This window comes from Phacochoerus africanus, chromosome 3 (assembly GCF_016906955.1).
Source record: "Phacochoerus africanus isolate WHEZ1 chromosome 3, ROS_Pafr_v1, whole genome shotgun sequence".
Taxonomy (NCBI): Eukaryota; Metazoa; Chordata; class Mammalia; order Artiodactyla; family Suidae; genus Phacochoerus; species Phacochoerus africanus.
The window spans coordinates 26,679,555-26,703,250 of NC_062546.1; the positions used below are offsets into that span (position 1 = coordinate 26,679,555).

Sequence of the window (23,696 nt, forward strand, 5' to 3'; positions counted from 1 at the left end):
TCAGGCAGATCACGGCTTCCCTCTGGGCAGGGAGCTTGACTCAGGCATTTCATCCCTCTCGTCTTAAAAGAATGTTTGCAACAGAACCAGGCACATCATGGGTACAAAGATGTAGCTGGTTGGAAAAGCAGGTGAATATATGTATGGCAGGATGGATGGATGGATAGAAGGAAGGAAGGAGGGAAGGAAGGAAGAAGAGGGGAGGAAGAGTGGCTGACTCACTGGTCTGATTGCTTAATGAACAGATCTTAGGTACTGATCTTTCTGTAGGTTATTAAATTCCTTTATGGGTCAGGTCTGTGTCTTAAAAATTTTGTCTCTCCCACATTTCAAACCACCTAGTCTTGGGTCGAGCCTGTATTAGGTCCCAGGAAAAGTAGGATTAATGAATGAATTAACTAAGCAACCAAATGAAATAAAAGCCATGCTGTCCTGGGCAAAATCACGAGGTTGGATTTTACAGCCCGGCTCTTTCCATCTGTCAGCATCACCTCCACCTCCTCCCACCGAGAGGCAGGCTTGTTCCAGCCCCTCAGTTGGTCACACCAGGGATGAACCCATAGCTGAGGCAGGGGGGAGGTGGTGCCAAAGGCTTTGCTCACCGATGGTGGAAATTCAGGCACATTTACTCCCTGGGGAAACAAACAAAACGGGAATCCTGTGTATCTGGGCAGGAATATTCTCTCTGGCTAAGAGATTCGCTAATCAGGAGAGAAACTCACATGGCTTCATCCTGCCAGCCTTGGCATCCCTGGGTCTTCCCTGGGCCATCTTTTGGCATGTGACCTGCTGGGTTTGAAGGGCTTTCAGAGGAAAAAGGAATTAGACGTGCTCAGTGAGATCACAGGCCCAGGAGGCAGATCCTGCCTCCTTCCAGTGATCTGAGTAAACCAAGGTGAAGAGGCCACCCAAGAAGACAATGAGCTAAGGCTTATGACCCAAGGACAAACCCCACGTGGGGGTGCTGGTGATGGAAGAGGGGACTGAACATCTTTGTTTGTTTGTTTACAGCCGCACCTGCGGCACATGGAAGTTCCCAGGCCAGGAGTGGAAGTGAAGCTGTGGCTGTGACAGGATCACAGGAACAGAGGATCTGAGCCACATCTGTGACCTATGCTGCAGCTTATGGCAATGCCATATCCTTACCCCACTGAGCAAGGCCGGGGATTGAGCTCACATCCTCACAGAGACAACATCCTTAACCCCTGAGCCACCACAGGAACCCCAGGACTGAAAATCGTTATGTCTGGATGCCAGGAAGGTCAGAGTCCTAGGATCTGCTGCCACCCCTCTCAGGACTCTGGGCATGTCCCTCTCCTTCCTGGGCCTTAATCTCTGCATCTGTGAGATGGAGCTGCACGCTGTGCCTGCCTGCCTCCAGGGCTCCTAGGAGGTTCGAGGAACAGGATGGAACGTGACACTGTAGAGAGAAAATGCCACACAGGGTGGGGGGGGCAGGGAGGACCCAGTGTCTAGAGTGCCACCATGGCATTCAGAACTTCCAGGTCAGCTGCGTTGCTCCCCTGGGCTAGGAGGTGCTGCTGCCATCAGATATGATCAGCAGAGATGTGGCCACATCCTCTTCCTCCCCCAGGCAGCTTTGGTGGCTCCCAGGACAGACAGGACCAGGGATGGCATGAAGAGAACTGGCCTCTGGTATGCAAAGAGTTTGCCAGGCCTGGCTGGAAGTTGCAGCTCAAGAGAAGATGTTTAATGCAAGAGGAGAGAGATCTATACACCCTGGAGGAGGTGTCTGCTCCCCACAAAGAGGGGGTGAAGGGAGGAGGGGAGAAGGCGGAGGGGGATTAGGCAGCCCGGTGGGGCCATCCAGCTTGCTGGTGATGACTAAATATGGCTTTGTCTCTGTTTCCCAAGTGGCTGGAGGCAAAAGGGTTCCCACAGCAGCACTCCCAGTGGTCCCACGTCAGCGCTGGTACAAGAGTGCACTGGAGACCACGACGTAGCCCTGAAGGGCAAAGACAACCATGAGCCAGGTCAGAGGTCACACGAGGACCATGGGACCCCCCCCCCCCCGCCCAGCCTCTCCATCTGCCTGGCTCTGGGTTCATGCTCTGCCACTCCTGCTGTGAGCCTGAGGACAGTCATTTGCCTTTCTGGGCCCGTTCCCTGCTGGTACTTGGGGTTGGTAATAGCATCCACCTGGGCAGGTGACGATACAGCCAGATCACGCAGGCAGAGTGCTCAGTGTGGGGCTGGAGCTTGATGTGTGCTCCGTACATGGTCAGGACTATCTCTGTTTTAGGGCCAGGAATCCAGACTCTCAGTATCTTCTCCAAGTCCAAGTCTCCCCAGCAGAGCCGGCCCCGCCCCCACGTGTCCCCTACTCTCCACACTGCACTGTGCAAATGGCCTGGGGGCCTGCCGATCTCTCATTCATTCATTTACTCAATATATTGTCATAGAGCCTCTGCTGTGTTGGGGACCCAGCAGAGGAAAAAAGCAGACCAAGTCCCTGCCCTTGGATAGCTCATAAGTGGTCCAATATAGTAGCCAGCAGCCACATGTGGCTAATTACAGTTATCCCCTCTTATCCACGGTTTCATTGACCCACATTTAACTGCGGTCCAAAAATATTAAATGGAAAATTCTAAAAATAAACAATTCACAGGTTTTAAATTCCATGCTGTTCTGAGTAGCATGATGCAATCTCATGCCGTCCTGCCGTGTCCCACCCTGGGCGTGAGTCAGCCCTTTGTCAAACAGATCCATGCTGTGTACATAACCCATCAGTTATATAGGAAAAAACACAGGGACTTCCCAGCATGACTCAGCGGAAATGAATCCTACTAGGAACCATGAGGTTGCAGGTTCAATCCCTGCCTCACTCAGTGGGTTAAGGATCCGGTGTTGCCAATGAGCTGTCGTGTAGGTCACAGACATGACTCAGATCTGGTATTGCTGTGGCTGTGGTGTAGGCCGGCAGCTGTAGCTCCGACTCGATCCCTAGCCTGGGAACCTCCACATGCCACGGGTGTGGCCCTAAAAAGACAAAAAAAAAAAAAATACCCAAAACATAGAATGTACAGGTTCAATACTCTCTATCTGCAACATTGGGCATCCCCTGGGGGGCCTTGGAACACATCCCTACAAATAAGGGGGGACCAGTACCCACTTAAACAAGTAAAAGTAAGTAAAATTTAGAATTCAGCCCCTCAGTTGCAGTGGCCACTTTTCAAGTGTCAGAGGCCACAGGTGCCCCATGGCTGAGAGTGGCCTCTGCCTTGGACAGTGCAGACTTCTGTCGTTGCAGGAAGATCTGTTGGACAGGGCTAGTCTAGGACATTTGACTTCTGACCGAGGTAACAGGTTCTAGGAGTGCCAAGGTGGGTCAGCCATCGACGGTGCCCATTCAGGAAAATCTTGGGGAAACACTCCTCAAAGCCCTACTCTGACGCGGGCTGACCGGTCCTTCTCAGGGGTCCACCTGCTTGCCTTGGGCCACAATTTTTTTTTTTTTTGTCTTTTTAGGGCCACACCCGTGGCATATGGAGGTTCCCAGGCTAGGGATCGAGTCGGAGCTACAGCTGCCGGCCTACACCAGAGCCACAGCAACACCAGATCTGAGTCATGTCTGTGACCTACACGACAGCTCATTGGCAACGCCGGATCCTTAACCCACTGAGCGAGGCCAGGAATTGAACTCGCATCCTCATGGACACTAGTTGGGTTTGTTACCACTGAGCCACTCTGGGACCACAGTTCTTAAGCAAAAAAGGCATCTTCCCTGAAAGACACAAGCTGGTCCCACCCGGGGGGTGTGAATGACACACATAGATGTAGGGTTCAAGGGACCTTGGTTAAGCTTTCTGTCCCACGACTGTCTTTCTCAGAGAATGAGCAAGAATATTATCCTTTTAATCCCCAGTAAAACAGAAAGAAGTTGTCGGATCTGACCCTGGGCCATGGTGGTTGAATTCACCCTGGGCCCACGATCCCTGATCCGGGGACATCCCTCCCACCATCTGGCTTGCAGAGGTGTACACACAGCTGGAAGGACCCCCACCCTCATCCTTCCCAGACACCCAAGGGGCTGTGCCTGTCCCAGGGCACAGAGTCACAAGACATCTGGAGGCCCTGAGTGTGGCTGGTGTGGTCTTTGATGAGGACTAGAGGGTGAGTGAAAGCCTTACTGCAATGTCTCTTGACATCCTGAATTTCCACCTCATTGCAGCTGAGGATTCATGGTGTGGTCTGGGTGGGAGCAGGGGTCACTCCCAGGCCTGGCTGACCCCAGACCCCCTGCATGCACCAGCAGGGAGGGAGGGAGAGAGGTGATCCCTGCCTCCCCGAGCCCAGCCTCCCTCCAAAGATGGACGAGGCCCCTCTGGTCACACCCAAAGGCTCTCACCTCATAGACAAAGATCTCAGGGGAGATGTAGTGGAGGTTGACCACGTGGGGGAGGGCAATGCCCAGGCCCAGGAGAGCTGCAGGAGGGAAAAGAGAAGTCAAGTTCAGCCGGGAGGCCGTAACAAAGCACCCCCCAGGGCTGGCCTGCCCTGAAGTCCTCTTGAGCACTGTGACACCCATACCCAGGAGGTGGGAGCTGTGATTATTACACCCACTTTATAGACAGGAATACTGAGGCCAAGGGAGGGACCAGAACTTAGCTAAAATCACACAGCTGCCAAACAGCTGAGCCAAGACGCACATCCGGGCAGCCGGGCCCCCAAGGCCACCCTCTTAGCCTCTGAGCCTGGGGGGTGAGAAGAGGCCAGGATCTAGCCTGGAGCTGGGATGGGGGCAGGAGGGGGCCAGAGGGGCCACGCTGGGGCAGAAGGCAGAGCTCACCGTTGAGGTGGTCCAGCAGGGGCCTCTCAAACACAGTGTCCATGAGTATCTGCACTTTCTCCATCTGCAGCCAGGGCACCAGGGAGACAGGGACCGTAGGTCCGCCCGAGCAAGGGGCCGGGAGCATGAACACACAGACAGACACACAGACGGTAGGGGCACAATGGGAGGGACAAGGGCAGGTCCCCCCTGCCTGGGCTTTAAGCAGAGCCCTGCTGTCCCCATCAGCATCAGGGACCCAGAGGCCCGCTGGCCGGGGGCGGGGGCACTGAGGGATGAGCCCCTGATTGACAGACATTCATTTGCTGCGTGACCACCAGGTGGACAGGCCGCTTTTTGGCGCCAACAGACAGACAGACTGACCATGGACAGACTGACAGGGCCAAGTGATGGATGGGCCACCAGTAAAAGGATGCATGGTGGCGGGTGGCCCAGCCACGTCATGTGCCTGAAAGAACAGCCGACACTGTCCGACGCTGGCTTATACAGACACCTTACTATGAGACCTAGTGATTCTTGGGCTGAGAGTGGGATTGACGAACCATTGAAACCCCGGCAGTGACAGGCCCACTGACCCCACTGAGGCTGACAGACCGCTGCCCAGCAGATGGACAGCCCGGGAAAGATGACTATCTGATGGGTGGGCCACCCCCTGACTGCCCGGGGAGGAAGCCTGGTCCTGGCACACACGCCTGTGAGCACACGTGCACACACTTTCCCTCCCTGGGCTTAAGGCCTGCCCCACCCAGTGAGGGGGTCTCTGGAGACCCCAGCCCCACACTCACATCAATGAAGCCCACATTGGAGGAGGCCACAGTGATCTGAACATTCCTGAAAGGGAAGAAGGGGGCTTAGAAACAAGGGGACCCAGTGCCTCCACCCACGTACCACACCTGCTGCACCCCAGACCCCTCTGACTGACACTCTGATGGGTGGCTGAGGACCCATTGCAGAGAGGAACACACTGAGGCTGCTGGGTCCAGGAGGCCTCACTTACCCCAGCACAGACGTGGTCCCCCGAAGCCTCACCCCGGACACGAAGAGCTGGAGGCTCAGGTTCACTACCTGAGAGTGTGGGGAGAACAGGGTCAAAGGGCACAGAGCCACAAGGGAACTCTCCAATGGCCACCAGCTACCCCAGTCTCCCTCTGTGCCCCTATCATTCGGGGTTTGGGGGGCACAGTGAGGGAGGTGAACCACCACCAAAGTAATCAGAGTGGTAGGTGCCACCAAGGCAGAGTGGGGTGTGGAGAGGGCTGATGGGGATCATCTTCCTTGGGGCTTTGATGTTTAAGCTGAGACTTGAAAGATGAGGAGAAGCCAGTCATACCAAGAACCAGGGGAAGAGTGCCCTAGGCACCTGGTGTGGCATATGCAAAGGTCCTGAGGCAGGAATGTCCAGCCCACTGAAGGAGCCAGTGTGGTTAGAGCAGAGCAAGTGAGGAGAGTACGGGAGGAAGTGAGGTCTCCTTGAGGGTCGCCCACCCCTCCAGCCAGCCCCCTGCCCCAGCCCACCTCACTCACCACATTGAGGGAGAAGAGGGACTGGAAGGCCGAGTTAGAGGCTGGGGCCAGGACCTCCACAAAGGGCTGCAGCTGCAGTGTGGCGTTGTTGGTATGGAGCGTGACAGTGGGCATGGCACCCAGCCGCACCTTGAGCACCAGGGCCATGGGCTCGGGGAACTGACGGGCCACCTGGGAAGCAGAGGGGGCCAGAGGGAGGAGGGCAACAGGGGACAAAGACTGGATGGGCCCTTCGCTCATCATTGCTCAGATGCTGATCAAGCCACCGTTGCGCTGGACATGCCCAAGCCACACAAGTGGGTCCGTCCCCCTGGCCCCTGCCCTCAGGGACACCCAATGTGATGGGCAGTCACACGAAGACAAGAACAGCCTGTGTGATCTGTGCCAGGACGGAGGGAAGCTCAGGGGCGGGGGAGCCTAAGGAGGCTCCTGGACAAGACCTAGGAGGTCATCCCCGCGCTGGGACTTAAAGACAGTTAAGGGAAAGGAAGCAAGAAAGACACTGCAGGCAGAGGGCACGGCGTGCACACCGCACAGGAAGGAGAAAATAGCGTGAGGTCTGGGCAGGAGGAGGGGCCGCCGGGAGACGGAGGAGGTGCAGATGGAAGGGCAGATGCTGAACCCCACTTGGTGCAGATATTAGCCAGCAGAGACCCGCCCCCCAGCCCAGAGAGCCTCCCCCGCCCCAATCCTGGGTCTCAGCCGCTGAAATGACCAGAAACATCACCCACCTCAGGGATGAGCTGGCCCAGCACGGACGTGTTCAGTATGTTGTCATCTGACTTCTGAAATCAGGACAGGTTTCAGAGTGGCCGCTTCCCAAGTTAGAGCACCTTTTGCTTCCCCACCCTCCCTTTCTAACCCTTCCCAAAGCCACCGGGTGCCCCAAAGCCCCAGCTGTCCCACCCGCCCCCAACCGGGCCTCAGCAGGGTCTCCCCGGGACAGCGGGACCCACTCTCACCAGCTGCCCAGTGATGTCCATGTTGAGCACGCCAGCCTTCTGCAGCAGCAGGAGGGCAGAGTCGAACAGGTCCTGGGAGAGGCCCACGGTTACCATGGCACCGCGGGTGCCCACATGATGTGGCAGCACGAAGGAGGTGTTGACCTCGGGCAGCATGATGGGTCTGCCCAGCAGGAAGAGAATAGCCTGTGGGGTTGGAGGTGCGGAGCGGGAAGGAAAGCAGGGAGGGGCCGCCATCAGCTGGCAGCTCCATAGCGAGATGCTGCCCACCCAAGATGCCCCGGCACTGCCAGCCTCACACCTTTGCCTGCGTGCTAGGCTCCCACCTGGAAGGCCCGTCCCAGCTTCTCTCCCCTCAACTCCCCTGCTCCTTTAGGAATCTTCCAGAACGCTCAGGACTCCAGAGCCCCCAGCTCTGGGCTGACAAGGAGACACTTACGTTGACATCCAAGGAAATGTAGTCCTTGGTGATGGTGGGTGCGTTGATCATGGAGTAGCGAACCTGGGACTCCGGACCCACCCGGCTGAGGCCTGCACGAAACCCGGGTGAGGAACAAAAGATGGCGTCCTTAGCACCATCCGCCAAGGCTTCATCTAGCCAGACCCAGGCCAAGAAAAGAGGCGGAAGCAAATTTAGGTTGCACAGCACACACCCAAGATGCAGCCTCTCACAGCCTGTGGACTCTTAGTTGAGACACAATTCTAACAGGTTTGGTTTTTGCTTTCCTAATCAGTAGAAGACTAGAGACCCCAGATTCAAAGGAAGGAGAGGGACATTCCAGCCACCAACACCCCTGACCAAGCCAAGAAGGAATCAGAGAGCAAGGAGGGAGCTCGCATTTACCAAGGCCCACACCGTTGCGTTACACTGCATCATTCAACCCTCAGCACGATCCTGTAGGGTTAGGAGCCCATCACACACACACACACACACACACACACACACACACCCCAAATTTGGCAAGTTCAGTCATGCTCAAGAGTGCATACCTGATCCATCTGACGCCAAAGCTACTCTTTCTCCACTTAACCACACCACCCCCCACAGGACCTCAGAAGCCACACACCTCAGGGTGTTCAGTGCAACTTCCTCTCAGATGTCCAGAGTGGCAGGCCCCCAGGAGGGGAGTTGAGGGCTCAGCTCCTATAAGGCAACTTCCCCAAAGGCTCAGAATAGTCTGTTTGGGAAGTTTGCAAAGGAGGAGTCACTTGTGGGATGCACATCTGTGGACATGGCAGGTGAAGGCTCACTGTCAGGAAAAACCTCCTCTTTTTTTTGGGGGGGGCTACACCCACGGCATATGGAGGTTCCCAGGCTAGGGGTTAAATTGGAGCTCCAGCTGCCGGCCTACACCACAGCCACAGCAACGAAGGGTCTGAGATGCATCTGCAACCTACACCACAGCTCATGGCAACACCAGATCCTTAACCCACTGAAAGAGGCCAGGGATCAAACCCATATCCTCATGGATACCAGTCAGATTGGTTACCACCGAGCCACAGCAGGAACTCCAGAAAAGCCACCTCTGACTTAGCAAGAGCTCCTCCCCCAAAGACTCTGGGTAACCAAGGTGTGGGCATGTGTGTGTGCGTGCGTGCGTGTGTGCCTGCACGCATACGTGCATTCAGACTTCTGTCTGATTTTTACTGTCTTTCCTGGATTTAATTTTATCTTCTCTAGTATTTTGGAAATTTATGATTGTAAAAGCAACATCGTATGACTCCATTTCTACAGATCAGTGTTATCAAAGATTAGAGTGGAGGAGTGAGGCAGCCCAAAGAGATTTGGGGGCCGATGGAAGGTTCTGTATTTGAAGGGTGGTTACATGACCATATCCATTTATTTGTCAAAACTCATAGAACTTGACACTTGAAAATATGTTTTTGCGGGAGTTTTCATTGTGACTCAACGGTAACGAACCTGACTAGTATCTGTGAGGATGCAGGTTCAATCCCTGGCTCAGTGGATTAAGGATCCATCATTGCTGTGAGCTGCGGTGTAGGTCACAGATGCAACTCGGATCCAGCGTTGCTGTGGCTGTGGTGTAGGTCGGCAGCTGCAGCTCCAGTTCGAGCCCTAGCCTGGGAACTTCCATATGCCACACATGAGGCCCTAAAAAAAAATTATGTTTTTAAATGAATAAAATAATAATACATATTTATTGTGTACATATAGAAGATTCTTAAAAGATGGAAAAATATAACCCGGAATCTCAAATTTCTTTTTCAGTATTTTGTTAAAGAGAAATAATCTCTCTCTCTCACTGGAGTGAAGCTGTATATAGTTTTGCGTCCTCTTCTTCTTTGCAGAATGGCATGATAGCTTAGTTAAAAGCACAAGCTGTCTAAGCAGACTGCCTCAGTTTCTTCAACTGTAAAATGGAGCTAATAATGCGAGAGTAGATAATAGCTCCATTTATACTGTATTTTGCCAGGCATTTTGCTAGGTGATTAAATGCCCCCTTTAAACTATGCTTTTATTGGTTCCTGTCACTCCACCTGCCACATGTACGTGACTCAGGTAAATGGTCCCCTAGGGTTGGACGCTTGGCTTTCCTTTACCAGATTTTGAAAAATTCCTCAAAGACAAGGGCAAGGGCTGGTCTTTGGGATAAACCCAACTACAAGGCATCTTGACGGGGACAACTTCCTGAGGAAGAAGGGAGAGACGAATGTTTATTGAGTGTATTGCATGCCAGGCATATAACCTGTGCTGTCTTATAACAACACATGGCGAACGTAGAATTTTTTTTATTTTGCTTTTTTTAGGGCCACACCTGTGGCACATGGACCTTTTCAAGCCAGGGGTCAAGGCGGAGCTGTAGCCGCCAGCCACAGCCACAGCAATGCAGGATCCGAGCCTTGTCTATGACCTACATCACAGCTCACAACCATGCCAGATCCTTAACCCACTGAGCGAGGCCAGGGATCGAAGCCACATCCTCATGGATACTAGTTGGGTTCTTAACATGCGGAGCCACAACGGGAACTCTGAAAGTAGACATTTTGATTCCTATTTTTGGATGGAATGATTAAGCTCAGAAACATGGAATGGCTTCCCTAAGGTCACACAGCAAGGGAGCAACAGGGCCAGAATTCACACTTATGTCCTCTGATGCCAAGCCCAGTTTCCTTGGCTGCCTAGTACCTCCTGTGAAGGTGACTTTGGGGTTGGGGCAGGGAGGAATGTCCTCCAGACTTTGAGCCGGACTGTGAAGTGTGGACAGAGCAGCAGGCATGTGAGGAGGAGAAAACCTGGGTGAGCTGATTCCTGGGGGGCTCCAGCACCTGCTGAGGATTGTGGACTCGGAGCCTCTGATTTCCCATCTATAAATTGGGGATAACGACATCAACTCATAGGACTGTTATTAAAAGTTTGCACAAGAAAGCCAGAGCTACTTTGACATGAAAACCTTCCCTGGAGTTTCTGTCGTGGCTCAGCAGAAACAAATCTGACTAGTATCCATGAGGACATGGGTTCAATCCCTAGCCTCGCCCAGTGGGTTAAGGATCCAGTGTTGCTGTGAGCTGTGGTGCAGGTCGCATACACGGCTCGGATCTACTACTGCTGTGACTGTGGGGTAGACCAGCAGCTACAGCTCTGATTGGACTCCTAACCTGGGAACCTCCATATGCCGCCGGTGAGGGCCCAAAAAGACAAAAAAGAAAAGAAAATATTCCCTGAGGAAGCCACCGCGGATAAACGTGGACCCTGCCAGACATCCCTCCTGTTTTGACAGCACTACGCAGCCCCGCACACCTGTCCCTGAGCGCCTGTCCCAGGCTATGTGAGAGTTAGATGAAGCCCCTGACTCAAAGGCAAAGCCCACCGATGGCCAACAGATTTCACAAAGTCAATATTGCAACAGAGGAGAAACACTGCAATCCCAGGCAAAGCTGTCAGGTAGGAAAAGGTGCACTTCAAACAGGAGCAGCTTCCAAACAGGGTTGTGAAAAAAACGGAGGAAGCCCCAGGTAACATACTCAGGGCTCTCTGAGAAAATATTACCCTGCCCCAAATCAACAGAGGATGAGTCTCTTCTTTGATCAGTCTGGAGATGGGTGGGTAATTGCCAGGGTAGTTCTTCAATATTGATAAATACCACTCAAAAGATGAAGCTGACCTACTTTTATAGCTTTGGGGTCCATACTGCAAGTGCAAGCCCTGCTGAGCCTTGTTTAGTTCGCACAGCTCCAAGCAGACTATGCGTGTGTCGGGCTGCGCGCCCCTGGGATCCGCCCGTCGCGGTGGAGGGAGGTGTGCAGGGCAGTAGGGAGGTGACCCTGACGGATGGGGGTTGGTGATTTCACAGCCCGGCTCCTGTCCCTCAGGTAGGACCACACTAGGCATGTTCAACTCCGTCTCCCGGAGCCCCCCTCCAGCACCCCCCTGCCGAGGGAGTGAGCGCAGGTGCACACAGCACACCCTCTCATTAACACACTTCCCCCCACCTCGTCTGATCACTCCCCTCCCCAACCAGGGCTCCCTAGGACCACCCCCCATGTGAAACACACTGGAATTCTCACCTTAGTGTCTGCCTCTGGGGGGACTAGGCTGACAGTGGCCTTCTCCTAGTGCACTCCTAGAACTCTCCCTAGACAGCAAGGACCCCTGGAAACATCAGGGGTGGAACATGCAGAGGAGAGGGAGCCATGGCTCTGGGCACCTGCAGGACAGCGGGGGGGGGGGTCCCTGAGGGGGGAAACAGGGGCAGGGGCGTTCGGGAGCAGGAGAGTTTGTGTTCCATCAAGGATGTGCTGAGTCAGAAGAACCTGTGGGCCTTCCAGAAGGAGGTGTCCAGGAAGAGGTGGAATATAGGGGCCTGAGCCCTGAAAGTGCGGGCCAGGAAGAGAGTGCAGCAAAGAATGTGGGAGATGTGGCAGCAAAACCAGGGGAGGATGGGTATCCCTGAATCCCCAGGCGGGGGCAGAGGCCATTGCAAACTGAGAGGAACCCGCCCCCTCAACACTCACAATAGTCAAAGATTCAGTTCTAGAATTTGGAGAGTCCCACATTCCACCAATAATTGTTCAGTCATCCTCGCACGGACCACCCAGAGGTTGATCCTGATGCAAAGGAGGGCTCTTTGAAGGATTGTGGGGGTCCCAGAGGATCCCAGAGGCCCAGCCCCCTCCCCCTGGACTCCCAGGTCTTACCAATTAAAGTGCCCAGGTGGACATTGAGGCTCTGCACCACGTTGGAGATTCTCAGGCACAGCTGCAGAGAGACAGGCGCTGCGTCACGGCTGGAGGGGGCGGGGCTGGGAGGGTCCAGAGTCCCCGTCTAGAGGCCTCCGCCAACCTGACACCAAGGCCTGGCATCCCTCCCTTCCTCCACCACCCCATGGGCATCTTCCACCACCTCCTCTGGGCACGGGGGGTTCAGAGGGCAAGCTGGGGCCCATGGGCGTCAAGGAAAGAGGGGCTGTGGGACACAGCAGAGGTGGCCACAGCTGGGCCCAGGCAACTAAGGCAGAGAGTCTGCTGCTCCGGGGTTCGAAGGCCCAGCTGATGGAAGGGAGCTAACTGCAGCGGAGGCAGGCAGTGAGCAAGCTAGGCCAGGGAGACTGGGGTCCTCCTGGGCACAGAGGGCCTCCAGAGAGGCGGATTAAGCTGAGGTCATTGTGCAAAAGTTGGAGCAGAGGAGAGACAAGGCCGGTGGCAAGGCCGGTGGATTGGGGGGCGGTGGGGGAGTCAGAGCTGGTCCAGGCAGGAGCTGGTGAGGCCGGGCCAGGAAAGTCCAGGAGGCAGAGAAAAGGGCCGGATCAGGCTGTATCACCGTCAGCCCTCCAGCCTCAGTTTTCTCATCTGCAGGATGGGAATGCTGAGGCCTGCCTCTCAGCATGTGGGATGGAGCACAGTGGGTTGATCCGGTCTCTACTATTGCCCCTTGGAGAGGTGGGGGTAGGGCAGGAAGAAGGGTCAGGGAAGGAGAGTCGGCTCCCCTGGGGCAGGGGGACCCTGGCCTGGGGCACCATCTCTCACCAGGTCAGCGACCTGCAGACAATGACAGGAGCTAAAACAGAACAGTAGTAGCAGCCTCCTCACTCCGCTCACTGGCTTGCTCTCCCCAAAATGTTCAAAACTCTTTACAAGTGTTAATGCGCTCAACCCCCACAGCCTGCCTCTGAGGGATGGGACAAGGGACATTCACTCTCTGTGCATTACAGGTGCAGAAGGAGGGGCCGAGGGAGGTCAGGTGACTAGTCCAAGGTTCACTGCAGGTGGGAAGGAGGGAGCCCAGGACCCAAAGCCAGGGCGCATCTGGCTCTTGTGACCACACACGTCTCATTGTGTTCTTCTTCCCTTAGCCACAAGCCCTGAAAGCCCTGTCCCCACCCCACCCCCCAGCGAGGAGCTGCGGGTAGTCCAAGAGGATGAGCCCCTCTGCCACCCCCCCACACAGTCCCACAGCCTCCCCGTTCCCCCCACTTGGGCCCCCACATCATTGTCTTGGACTGTCACCACAGCCTCTTCCCTGCCCTCGTGGGGAAATTGGAGGAACCCCATGAAGGGTCTTCTACCGTCCCCATCTTCCCCGGGGCCTGAGCCACACCCTCCTCCCCGATGCCTCTGGCGGGAGGTCCTTTACCTTGTTCTGCAGGACAGCTTGGATGTGCTTTTGCAGGGGCACCAGCAGCGCAGGGGCTGCGCTAAGGAAGAGACACGGAGAGGGCCCTGAGCGCCAGGTCAGCGCGATGGGGCAGGTCTCTCAGCAAACCACAGATCCCCGAGAGAGGTCTGTCCCCTCGAGGAGTCTGACCCCTCAGCCAGAGGGCCAGCAAGTCCCCCTCCACACCCTGCCACGTGCTGGGCACAGTGCAAGCCCCATGTCCCCATGGAGGAGGAAACAGGCTTCAAGAAGCGGTCACTGGGGAGTTCCGGTTGTGGCCCAGTGGGTTAAGAATCAGTATCCACAGGTTAAGAATCCACAGGGACGCGGATTTGATCCCTGGCTTTGCTTAGTGAATTAAGGATGCAGCGTTGCCGTGAGCTGCGGTGTAGGTCGAAGACGCAGCTCAGATCCCACGTTGCGGTGGCTGTGATGTAGGCCGGCAGCTGCAGCTCTGACTCATCCCCTAGCCTGGGAACCTCCATATGCCGGGGGTACAGCCATAGTAGAAGAAAAAAAGAAGGGGTCGCTGGTCTCAAGGTTTGGAATACAGGAGAATGAGGCCCCGGTTGGGGGGCGGGGGGCAGAGGGGGAAGCCAGGTTCAGCCACGTCTTTGGCCATTGAGGTGGGGGTGGGGCTGGAATCTCAGGGCTGCTTTCGGCGTGGGCCCCATTTCCCTGCGACACACTTACTATAAAGTCCTTTCTTCAGTGAGAGGTGGGTCTAAGTCGTGTTTCTCTATGGAAACCCATTGAAATGATGGTTCCTTGTCTTCCTAAAATGTTGACCTCAGCCACAGTCCAATCTCGCTGAATGGCCTCTCGGGGGAGGTGGGAGGGTGGCATCTATGTTCTCCATGGCATCAAACTCTGGGCTTCCATTTTCCCAAAATAAACCATGATCAGCCCCTGCCCATGAGGACCCGCCACGAGGGGTCGTGAGTTACACAGGCTGATCAGGGACCCAAGTGTGAATAGGTTTACACCCAAGCCTTCTCAGAGGAAAAGGTCCAGTCTTTGTGTACATGTCACACCCTTTGAAGCCTCTGCCATACTCAGTCACCTCCCAGTGAGCCCCCACCCACACGTGAGAAGGTGTAAACCTAACACAGAGGGATTCACAGCAGTGGGATTAGTCCAGCTGCCAGGGTAGGGACCGTTGGCCAGCTGTGTTACCTTCGGCAGGTCACTTAACCACTCTGTGCCTCTGTTTGCTCTTTTATAAAATGGGGGAGATGCTTCCACCTACCTGGTAGGACTACGGTGAGATGATACACATAAAGGGCCCAGAACTGTCCCGCACCCCACACGTGCTCTGGAGGTGGAGGGGCTATGAGATTTAGATGCCAACAGGCGCAGCCACCTGACTCACAGTGAGACTAGGCAGGTCCCAGCCCCTCCCTGGGCCTGAGTTTCTGCAGTGGGGGGCAGCCCTCTGAGGTCCCTAACAGTGGCTACCAGTCCAGACTCCTTCCCCAAACAGGACATTAGTGGCCAGCATGCATTGTCACCTGGTGTGGGGCAGGACAACAAGCTCTGGCCACACACTCACTTTGTGACCTCTGGCAGGTCCCACCCCCTCTGGCATGTGTGAGCCTCCATGTCCTCAGCCAAAAAATAGGTGTGATGCCTGGGGGCTGGGGTGAGGAGTGTCTGAAGCCCATTGCAGTGACTGAATGAAGTAGAAGGTTCAAGAAATTACACCCAGCCCAGCCCCCAACAGGCACTCACCGGTTATGATCATCCAACACGATGGCTTCATCGAAGAAAGAGAAGCAGTCAGAGATGCTGACCACAGGGGTCCCAATGGAGCACTGGTCCACAGGAGCATCGACCAGCAGCTCCATGGGCAGCATCAGGTGCAGGGGCTCTGGGACACTGCAGGGACACCGGTCCTGAGCCCCAGTGGTACTACCCAGCAGAGCCCAGATTGACAGATGCAAGACCCTACAAACTCCAGAGACTTCTGTCCACTTAATACAGGCAGGCCCCCACTCAACATGAGATGGCCCCACCTAGGGTAGGCCGGGCATGCCCCCAACTCCACTCAGGGTCACAGACATTGCAACATATGACTGTGAACTCGGGCTCCCTGCACCCTCTTACTGCGAGACCCTGAGCCAGCCATTCCACATGTTGATCCTCTGTTTCTTCTTCTGCAAAATGGGTATAATACTGGTGGTACCTATCTTACAGGGCTGCTCTGCTGAGTTTTCTAGCATACAGTCATGGGAAAACATCCTGCTTGGAGCCTGGCCACAGTGAGAAGTCATAAAGTGGTAGTGTCAGGACAGAGGGATTAAAATATGAATACTCAGTTCCTAGTTTGAAAATTAAATGTATAGAAAGTGACTGATGTACAGAAACAAGTCTAGTATTTTATTGAGCACCTGCTATGTGCCTTGCACTGTGAAAAGGGTAATACAATTTGAATCACAGAAAGGAATCCATTCACGGCAACCCTCACACCCACGCCACAAAAGTTTCGTGTCTTTTTGTTTTTTACAGAAGAAGAAACTGAGGGTCGGAGAAGGAAAAGGACTGCCCAGTTGCATAGCTATTGAGCAGGGTCTGGGGTCTCAGAAATTCTCTCACCGTCTTGCTCCCCCACTGGAGGATACGAGAGAAGACACTGGAAAGAGGCTGCTGGACAGAGAGTCAGAAGGTCTGAGTTGGGGTCCTGGGAGTTGCTAAAACCCTCCCCTCTGCCCAGGGAGAGTCCTTGAAAATCCTCCCGCTCCCAGGAAGGAGAGTCACTCACCGAAAGATCTTGAGAGTAAAATTGGCGGCTGCCGACAAGCGTATTCCAAAACCGGCAATCAATTTCAGGTGGAGATGGGGCAGGTGGACATTCAGAATCTGAATCCTGCAGGATGAGAATCAGTGACAAGGTGGCCCCTTTTAAACCATGGAATCAATTCTGGGGTGGATGCCCCGAGCATACCCACAACGTTGACGTTTATAAAGGACTTAATGACAACTAGAACCACGGATGAGGAAGAGGTAGTGGGTTCTCCATCATAGGGGGCATGCAAGCCAAGGTTAGCTGGGACAAGATGCAGTGAGAACCCCAGTGTTGAGCAGGCATTGGCTGAGATAATCGCTCAGATATTGGAGGGATTTTAATTTCCGATGGGGGTCTGGAAAGCTGGAAAGATAGGGAAAGGCTTTGGGATCCACAGAAGGCAGAAATCCACTCTAGTCATTAGCTTTGGCTTATAGCCCTCCAGCAACGGGAAACTCTCTCAAAGATACCTGTTCAGATTGCTAAGTGATCTCCAGCCAATCTATGATATTTTTTTTCCCCTAAATGATAGTCATTTCTTTTCTGCAGAGTGGTTAGATGTGGGGGGCATTCCAAAATGGTAGGACTTTCAAGTCACATCAAAACGCCACCCTGAAACACTCTCACTGTTAGCTTTTGGGTGACTCTCTTAGAACAGGAGACACCTAGAACCTGATCTAGAACCTGCTTCTTTTCACTCGACAACCATACTGGATGTGTTCCCACAGCTACAAACAAGGATTCTTGCCACTGTTTTCAAACAACCACGTGATGCCCCTTGTGTGGCCAGGCTGCAAATCATTTAGGGATTCTCGATTATTGGGCACGGATGTTCCCAGCTCTCCCATCATCATCCACTCCATGAGCAGCCTCCCAGCCCTACCCTAGAGTCTCAAACTGAGGGCTTCCACTCCAGCTCTTTTCACACACCTAGTATTTTAAAGTTTTAAATGTCTAAAGTTTAGTTGCCGTCATTCAAAACTTGATAGAGTCTTTTTATTTTATGGCCACACTGGAGGCAGATGGAAGTTCCTGGGCCAGGGAATGAATCCCAGACACAACTGCGGCAATGCCTGATCCCTTAACCCACGGTGCAGGGGATCGAACCCATGCCTCTGCAGTGACCTGAGCCACTGCAGTTGGAGCCTTAACCCACTGCACCATGGCAGGAACTCCGAAACTTGATAAATTTTAAATATAGAGTAATGATGATGGGATCTCCTGTGACAATGCACAGAGTAACACAGCTGACAATTCTTTGCCATGTCTAGAAAAACCCTCAGTGGTAGATGAAAAGTTCCCCTTTCACCCCTTCCCAAGTACAACCTCTTCCAAATGTTAGAGTTTGTGTGTTGTTTTTCAATTTCTTCACAGATCCATCAACACTTCAGAGCAGATTTAATTACCTCCTAGTAGTTGTTATTAAGACTTTTTAATGGCTTCAACTTTGCATGGGTATATTGGATTTATAAATTTGGTACCCTCGCCGAGTGTGATAAACATTTTACAATGCCACGTAGGCAGAAGGAAGAAACCGCGTGTTTGTCATTGATGATGATGGTGATGAAGAAGAAACAAAACACTGCTAGCAATGGTCAACAAGATATTTGGCTTCATATGGGAGTTCCCTTGTGGCTCATGGGTTAAGGATCTGGTGTTGTCACTGCTATGGCTCAAGTAGCTGCTGTGGTGCAGATTCGATCCCTGACCCAGAATTTTGCATGCCACGGGCCTGCATATATATGGCCTTTTATAAATATATAAGGCTTCTCTTGAAATTCGGAGATTTGGTTATGATGAGTCTGTGTTCCCACATGGATGGGGATAATTAGCCCAGACTCTGAAAGTGTCTGAGTTTGAAACGTCTCTACCTCTGCCCTTGAGTCTCTATGCATTATGGGAGGGGGGTGGGGTTGCAGTGTAGGGTAAAATAGGCTTAGATTTGGGTATAGCTTTTGGAGGAAGTAGGCAAGGGTCCTGCTGGCCCTGCGGACCCAGGAACCACGGTCTTGCCCCCTGGGGGTAGAAATCTACTAATTAAGAGGCACAGGCCGAGTTTGGGATTAGTAGATGCAAACAACTACATTTAGAATGGATAGACAATAAAGTCCTACTGTACAGCACAGGGAACTATATTCAATCTCCTGGGATAGACCACGATGGAAAATAATTATTAAAAAAAATGTCAGAGTTCCCATTGTGGCTCAGCAGCTTAAGAACCTGACTAGTATCCCTGAAGATGAGGTTCAATCCCTGGCCTGGCTCAGTGGGTTAAGGATCCGGCGCTGTCACAAGGTGCAACGGAGGTGGCGGAGGTGTCTCGGATCTGGCACTGCTGTGGCTATGGCTGTGGCCGGCAGCTGCAGCTCCGATCCGACCCCTAGCCTGGGAATTTATATGTGCCACAGATGTGGCCCTAAAAAAAAAAAAAAGGAATGTATATATATGTATGATGTACGATTGAGTCACTTTTCTGTACAGCATAAATTGGCACAACATTGTAAATCAACCATATTTTAATTCAAAAAAGGGGAGGAGTTCCCATCATGGCTCAGTAGAAACAAATCTGACTAGCATCCATGAGGATGCAAGTTTGATCCCTGGTCTCATTCAGTGGGTTAAGGATCGGGCATTGCCCTGAGCTGTGGTTGCAGGTTGCAGACCAGCTTGGATCTGATGTTGCTGTGGCTGCGGTGTAGGCTGGCGGCTAAAGCTCTAATTCTACCCCAGCCTGGGAACCTCCATATGCCACCAGTATAGCCTTAAAGAGATCAAAAAAGGAGGGGAGCGTTCCTGTCGTGGTGCAATGGAAAAGAATCCAACTAGCAGCGGTGAGGATGCAGGTTCTATCCCTGGCCTCTCCCAGTGCGTGAGCGATCTGGGGTTGCCGTGAGCTGCAGTGTAGGTCACAGACATGGCTCAGACCCCCAGTTGCTGTGGCTGTGGCGTAGGTTGGCAGCTATAGTTCCCATTCAACCCCTAGCCTGGGAACCTCCATAGGCCATGGGTGTGGCCCCCAAAAGCAAATAAATAGGTGCTGTCATAATAGACAATTAAAAAAAAAAGTACCAGGCCCCCATGTCTGGTCCCATGTCCTAAGGCCTCTTGTGACGACTCCCTGGTAGGTGGGCGTGTCTAACCTGGAGAGGGAAACACTCTTCTAGCTGGTGGGGAAGCGACTCAACTAGAGCTGCATGTCCACCTGGTGGGCTGGAGCATTTTCCCCAGGGGCCGGGAGCACTCACCTGGCGACAGGAGCACATCACCTGGAGGGCAGGAGCACTCACCTGGTGGGCTGGAGCACCTCTCCACTCCGGTCCAGGAAATTTGGGACAGTGACTTGCAGGGCCCGCTGGAGAGGGGCTTTCCCGGCTTCAGCCGCTGAGGGGCCAGATCAGGGTGAAGTCAGGCCGTACTCAGGAGCCACGGAAAGAGCTCACGCCCCCCACCGTCTGCCCCACATCTTGAGCAGAGAGAACTCAGGGGTCGGCAGGGGCGGGCTTGTCCACTGGGCCCCCATGCGGCCACTTTGGGTGCACGACCCCACCAGGCCCCTCCAGGCCTCACTTTCCTCTCTCACATCTGCCTCTCAAATCCTACGTGTCTACCGTCTCAAAAACAGCAACTCCTTAGCCCTTCTGCAAGGCCCCGACCAGACTCCACTTCCTCAAGAACCTTCACAAGCCCCAGGCGGGAGAAGCATTTCCCAGTCCAGCGGAGGTGAGGGCTGAGGGCTCTGGAGTCCCTCGGATTCTGGGTCCCAGCTCTGCTACTCGCTCTCCATGTGGCTGCTCTGGGCCTCAGTTTCCCTGCCTATTAAACTGCAATGACTAGAATGGTGCCTGTCACGTGGCGTCCTTGGAGAGACTCAGCGCACAATGAGCGTTCGCTCCCGTGACCACTTATGTTTGTAACCACCATGGCCAGCTCTCCTATAGCGCCCCCTTTGTGCCAGGCGCTGTTCTGAGCACTTGGGTCTTCCTCAACACACTCAGCTTGTAGGCCCAGGTTAACCAGGAGGTGAGGACCTTGGCAAGGAGATGTTGGATCTGGCCCTCGAGGCCCTGGACTTCCTCAAACACCTGCGCTGCCAGCCTGCTGGAGGCACTAATGAAACAATTAAACACGAGCAGAATTAAACCTTGAGGTCATGGTGTGAGAAGGGAGCAGCCACGGAGGAGCCCGTGGACCTAACTTCCCTCAGACTCCCTGTCTAGGGGACCTGGGGCGTCCCCGTGCCCCTCCTAGCCTCCGTTTCCACAGACCGTGGAGCGTGAAGGTGGCAGTTTCCATTTCCCAAGGCCCACCTCCAGCCTGACCATCTGCAGCTGAGCTGAGACTCACACCCAGGCCTCTGGACTCCGTCCACAGGGCTCCCCTGACGTGGGCTTGAACACTGGCCCTTGAAGGGTGGGCCAGGGAGGACACGGAAGAAGCCACCAGCTCGGCCTCAGAAGAGATGCATGCGGTATGGGCCTCCTGCCAGATCTCCACTGAGAACACACACGGGCAAGAGCACCCGAGAGGGTGGTCTGGGGACAAAGGAGGCTCACAGGGCACAGGCCGAGGGAGGTAGCCAGGGGAGGGCACGGGCTTCCTGTTCCGGCCTGCAGTCCGCCATGTGCCACTTAACACAGATCCCTGACCCCTTATACTGTCTGCCCATGTGCCTGGATACAAGGTTCCAGAAGGCTGTGTGAACCCCAGGGGGACCCCACTACCTCCTTGAGCCATTACCTCACTGCCTCAGGGCCCAGGGCCACTGAAATTCCCTCTGTCTGACTTGAGTCCCTCATGCTGTTATCTGAGTTTGGTCTGGCCTTGGAGGAAACGGCTTGATTTCTCACTCCTGACTCAGTCTCAGCGGGATCCCAGAACCTCCCCGAGGGTAGCTGCAGGGCAGCTGGAGGGCAGCTTTTGTCCCTCCCTGGGCCAAGATTTCCCAATTTGCCCTAGGGGCAGAACTTGAAGAGAAGGAAGAGAAACAGAACAGAGGCCTCTCCCAGGAAGGGCCCAGAGAGGGGCTGGTTCTTCTCACCAGCGGGAGGGCCCAGTCCCCCAGCACAGTGCTAGCTGTGCCTCTTCCCAGAGCGCATGTGCATGCAGACCCCCTGCTCACACGCACACGCATATGCCCAGGCTGCACGGCCACACCTGTACACACACGTCCAGGTATGCTCCTGGCCTTTGCACACATGCCTATGGTTAGGCACCTTCCCGACCCTCAAGTACCCAGGGGTGCATCTCCCTGGATTTTCAAACCCTACCAGACGCACACAAGCAAAAAGAGCCTCGCAAACCCATCCGTCCTCACACTGCTTACTGGAGCCCAACCGGGCACGCGTTCATTTAATGCATCTTTGTTGAGCAGCACTGTCTAGGGACCAGGGACACAGCAGCAGAGATAAAATCCTGATCCCTGAGGGGCTTTCGAGTTCATAGATACACGCGTACACCTAGGATGGTACACGCACACGCAGACGTGGACTCACGCACTCGCTCATGCGTAGACACACGCGGGACTGCCGGGCGCTCCGTCTCTTACCGTAGCTCAGCACTTCCTTGTTGAGTCTGACCACGGTGCCCGGCCTGGAGGCACCGACCACGGGCAGCAGCAGCACCAGCAGCAGGCCCAGCCCGTTTGCCCGAGTCATGGCAGACTGGCCCCCGCCCCCAGGATCTGTGGGCTGGGGTGGGGACAAGCGTCAGGGGACTTGTCCAGAATGGCCCCACCCTGGGCTGCTCAAACCATTACCTGGAAGTCGCAAGCTGAGAGTGGGGACCCCGGCCCTGCCCAAGACACTCCTCCCAACCCCCACCATCAGTTTTGGCATTTCTGCCCTGGAAAAAATTGTCTTCCCAGCCTGCCCCATCGGGAACCTCAGGAGCATCTAGTCTAAAAATGGCCCCCAAGGCCCAGAGGGGACATGGCCGTGCCTGAGGTCGCACAGCAAAATAGGGCCAGGTGCAGGACCGAGCCCTGCCAGAGGAGGATGGAGAAACTCCCCAGATGCAGAGACTGAGGGCAGCTTTCTGTACCACAGAGGGAGCATAGGCCCACTGCCCCAAGGCCCAGGGCTGTGTCACCTGATGCCAGGAGTCCAGCCCAGCCTGGTGCCCAGCTGTCTGAACCCAATCAGGGAAGGACCCAGATGGCTCCCATCCTCATCTCATCCTGTGCCGGGTGAGGAATGTCCTGAGGGCCAGCCTCTCATATGGCCCCAGGCCCCTCCCGACCCAGCCCAGCTGCGTGGAGCCGGAGAGAGGGAACCAGGGTGGAATGGGGTCGGGGGGATGGGGGCGCAGCTCAGATGGGTAACTGAGGCCCAGCCAGGCAGCCCTTGCCCAGAGCCCCACAGCAACACCAGGGATGGACCCTTCTGCAGAAGGCTTTTAGAAGTACCATCAGCATCCCCACTGAACAGATGGAGAAATCGAGGCTCCTCCCTGGAGGAGCGCCAGCCCCATCTCCAGTCCTACCTCAGGAGATTCCTGGAACAGGTGGACTCTCAGCTCCAGCCAAGCCCTCTGCGGCCCCCAACAGGTGTGGAAACTGCTTTATGAGGCTCCCTGGTGCACAGGACCCACCGGGAAGGGACCCAGGGAGGGGCAGGTTTGATTGTGGTTACAAGTGTTTTCCTTGCAAACATGGCCTTTACCAGAGTGTCTCATCTCACGTGTGTGGTGGGGCTGCCACGTAGCAAGCCCAGCTGCCAACCGCTGCGAGACTCTGCGGCTGAACAGCTTTGGGGCCTCAAAAGACCAGCAGATCTCTATACGAAGCTATAGGGGGCTCAAAGAAGGAGAGTTGCTTCCAGGATGGCCCCCCATCACCCCCACAAGGGCTGGCCAGGCCCAGGAGGGAGGGGCTGTCCAAGGTCAGGGGGATGGCGGCAACTACCTCTCCACCTGGGCCTCCATGTGGAAACTCGGCCCTTTCAGGAGGAGCAGGAGGCTGCCTAAGCCCTCTGCCACCAACTGAGCCCTGTTCCTGGTCACATA

General features: G+C 54.7%; 1 protein-coding gene across 1 annotated transcript; it reads right to left on the reverse strand.

Annotated features, from left to right (window-relative positions):
• Positions 1–1,683: 1,683 nt before the first annotated feature.
• Positions 1,684–23,313, reverse strand: BPIFB2 (BPI fold containing family B member 2). The gene is made up of 16 exons (XM_047771316.1): positions 23,175–23,313; positions 22,240–22,381; positions 19,982–20,075; positions 16,671–16,775; positions 15,641–15,787; positions 13,889–13,949; positions 12,454–12,514; positions 7,736–7,827; positions 7,297–7,482; positions 7,066–7,119; positions 6,335–6,505; positions 5,808–5,875; positions 5,596–5,641; positions 4,811–4,874; positions 4,370–4,446; positions 1,684–1,966 (listed from the first exon to the last, which is right to left on the reverse strand). The coding sequence occupies exons 2-16, from the start codon at positions 22,346–22,348 to the stop codon at positions 1,925–1,927; spliced, it is 1,377 nt and encodes a 458-aa protein (XP_047627272.1). The 5' UTR covers positions 22,349–22,381; positions 23,175–23,313; the 3' UTR covers positions 1,684–1,924.
• Positions 23,314–23,696: the final 383 nt, after the last annotated feature.